Source organism: Triticum aestivum, chromosome 5A, assembly GCF_018294505.1.
Source record: "Triticum aestivum cultivar Chinese Spring chromosome 5A, IWGSC CS RefSeq v2.1, whole genome shotgun sequence".
NCBI classification, from domain to species: Eukaryota; Viridiplantae; Streptophyta; class Magnoliopsida; order Poales; family Poaceae; genus Triticum; species Triticum aestivum.
In genome coordinates this window covers 534,734,188-534,737,701 of record NC_057806.1, presented here as the reverse complement: position 1 = coordinate 534,737,701, position 3,514 = coordinate 534,734,188, and the positions used below count along the sequence as shown (strand labels likewise).

At 37.9% G+C, this 3,514-nt stretch overlaps 1 protein-coding gene across 1 annotated transcript in view; it reads right to left on the bottom strand.

Moving 5' to 3' along the window:
• Positions 1 to 2,970: 2,970 nt before the first annotated feature.
• Positions 2,971 to 3,514, bottom strand: part of LOC123104552 (probable inactive purple acid phosphatase 29) — a gene marked incomplete in the record, with an annotated part of 3,431 nt that continues 2,887 nt past the window's right edge. The window contains 1 exon segment of the mRNA XM_044526424.1: positions 2,971 to 3,197. Within this exon segment, the coding sequence (XP_044382359.1) occupies positions 3,166 to 3,197 (32 nt within the window).

The window sequence follows — 3,514 nt, the reverse complement described above, 5'->3', positions numbered from 1 at the left end:
TGCAATAAATAAAGGAAAGAAATAGTAGCTGCGATTGAGGAAAATGCAGTTATTTCCCCTGTATACCCCCATCCCTCGTATATTCTCGGCTATCTCTACCATGGGTTTAATATTGGTTGTAACTCTGCGGTTTCTTTTTCTCATCCTTTTGCATGGTGGTTGATCTATTGTCGGCCAGATCCAAACGGTATGCACTCATTTTAATATATCATGTCTTGCATCTCTGTCGTGTGATGAAACCATCCGTTTACTAATGAAAGAAGATGTTGGTCAATTGGTCATAAACTTCATTGAGACAATTATCATGTAATCAGCGTTTTCATGAGAATGTGAATTGCACTTATGATTGATGAAATTTCATGCAAGCAACGGTGATGTACTACAAGTGGAGGTACCATCTCTTGCACAACCCCGGCAAAAACATCACTATCTATACCTAATAATAAAGGGCCTATTGCTTCTTGTGGTACGTCACTGAAATTGCCCCCAAAGTTGCAAAATGTTACTCATCAATGCCACCTATGAGTGATAAAAAAATATTTCACATAGGGGAATCCTCCACCTGAGCCGACACATGTAGTAGGGCCCTCCTATACTGCGCTCTACACGCTGGGAGAAGACGCACAACGCCCGTTTGGGATGGCTCATATCCAGGCGGCCAGTTTTTTAAATTTCGTTTTTTATTTTTACTTTTTCTTTTCCGTTTTGTTTTTTCCTACTTTAAATAATTTGAGACTTCAAAAAAGTTTCATTTTTTAAAATGAGAATTTTGAAATAAAATGTTTAATAAATCATAAAATATTTGTAGTTTCAAAACATGTTCTTGATTTTATAAAAAAGGTTTGCTTGTTCAAAAAATGTTCGAAATTTTGGAAACAAATGTTTGGAAAATCAAAAAATGTTCATGATTTTTAAAAGTTCGTGTATTAATTTTTTTAATGAAATTGAACAAAATTTCGCCAACTCAAAAATGTTAATGAATGAAAAAATATCCTAAAAATTCAAAAATTTCTCATGACTTACAAAATAGTTTATTTATTCATAAAATATTCATTGATTCGGAAAATGATCATGCATTTGAAAAAAATGTTCGTGAATTTTAAAAATTGTTCCACCAATTTCCAAAACATTACTCGTCCATTCTAGATTTGTTCTCCGATTCAAGAAAACTGTTAAAAAGATGTTCACGATTTTTAAAAATGTTTGCGAATGATATAATATGTTCTTGATTTTAGAAAATGTTCAATAATTTGTAAAAATGTTCTTGACTTTGAAAAAATGTTCACGAGTTATAATTTTTTTCATGATTTCACGAAATTGAGAGTGATAGTGTATCATGGTGATGCAGCAGAATGTGATCATGGCCATTGGAGATTATGATTTTTTTTCTCCCGTTGCAACGCACGGGCTCTTTTGCTAGTTAAAATAATCCATGGTATTAAAGTACCCATACCGCTAGTGCAAGCTAGCTCAAGCAACTCTAGTTTATTGGACAACTAGGTGATACCCCGCGCATTGCGGTGGAATTTGTAGGATTTTTTTAAGATAGTAGATAAATAAAATATAAATAAAATGTGCAGTATTGCAAGGTCATTTTTACAGAAATTTCTACTATACATGAGGTTTTGATTAGTGAAAAATTATTACAATCATTCGAACAAAATGGATGCATTGTGTTACCTCCTGTGGTTACTAGCAATCGTCTTCCTCAAGGGGTTTATTAACATGATAATTTTGCACAAACACAATCGACTGCAGAAAACTAGAGTGATCAATAATAATTTCTGCAACATTAATGGATTTTTGAGATCTCGGATGTACCTGGTCTATTGTCCTAACCACGAGGCAGCATACCATGTTCTGGTCGTGGAGAAACCTCTCGGCGCAGCAACGCCTTTTCTCCTGGCCAAGCGATGCTCCAACCGGGTTCTGCTACCACTGGACACAAAGCCATGCAATCCAGAAGAAGAGGAGATTATCTTTGGTGACCCCACCCTTATTGAGATCGTCTACAAAAATCTCCTCGATGCCAAGATTATACAAAGGATACACACAGAAATAGGATGATTAACGATCAATACTAATCTGTGGGCAATCACACCCAGCCATGGACCATTTTGTAAACTGAATATGTCCGAAGAAACAAGAGACTAAGGACAGACATAAGTATGATTGAATATGACTAAAATCTCAGGACTAAAAGACTGAAGAATGATGCAAGCCTGCAGACTGAGGAACATAGGAGCTGAGAGCAATGAACATATACTAAAATGGCAGAACTTCTGCATGAGAAATGTGGTATCTGATTTGGAAAGAAAACAAGCTCACATAGAGCCATTTGAGGTATCTAGTGTTGATAGACTCAACTCCACAGGAATTTCAATGCAGTTTTTTTTCTCTGAAAAACTGACATATGGTACAAAATTCAACAAATCACACACTACTCTTGGAGTTACAGAGCAGAATGACTCGGTTGGATCTCAAAGATGCATGCGACTAATCGTTACCGGATATTAAATAAGGAAATGCAAAACAAAGCCACTATTCCAGAGACTTGGGGGATCATCACCTATGTATTGGGTTTAAACCCTAGCCGCCAGCGTTCCTGGTTGGCCTACAGGAGTATCTGGAATAGCTCCAAGTTTCTCCCCTTTGTGCTCCAAAAGTTTCCTGCTTTGTTGTCTGAATTCGAACTTACTGAAGAAATTGGCAGTTCAGTCCTCTGAACCTGTCACTCAGGTAATGCATTATGGTTCAGTTTGCGTCCAACTTATCATGCATCTGGTGGCGAAGTGGAGGTGAGATCTATGTTGATGCTAGAAACACATCAATGAGGTTCTTGTTTTTACTCAACAGTTGAAACACCCTTGCAAGTAATAAACTTATGAGAGAAGATACAGGCCTCGTTAGCATCGGTATTCTCATTATCTCTCGACATCTGAGACCATTTGCAAAGAGTGAGATATGTACTGAATCACACTGAATCCATGATCCTCCTTTTTATTCATGACGTGAAAAATTACAACTCTGAGAACTTGCGTATACATGTCGTGTACTATCTGTTTCATTTACACGGTTACGGACTCCGTAATAAGCTGAGCACCAACAGCACACATGATGAGCAGAGGTAGGACGCATCACTCACTCGCTGTCCCCATCCTGAACTCAGCTTCTGTCATGATCCTTGCTGCCCCTCCCTGCCAATTAGCAACACTTACATAAGTTTTGGTTTTGAAAACATGTTTGTTCGATCAGTACAGTAATTTCATACTATCTATCATAATCCACAAGAGAGAGGACCATTTATTATCCATCCAAATATCATAAGAGCACTGTTATGCATGCTAGAAATAGCATCATGCTCATGCATATGTGACCATGAGGTCACGGGTTCAAGTCCTGGAAACAGCCTCTTACAGAAATGTAGGGAAAGGCTGCGTACAATAGACCCAAAGTGGTCGGACCCTTCCCCAGACCCTGCGCAAGCGGGAGCTACATGCACTGGGCTGCCCCC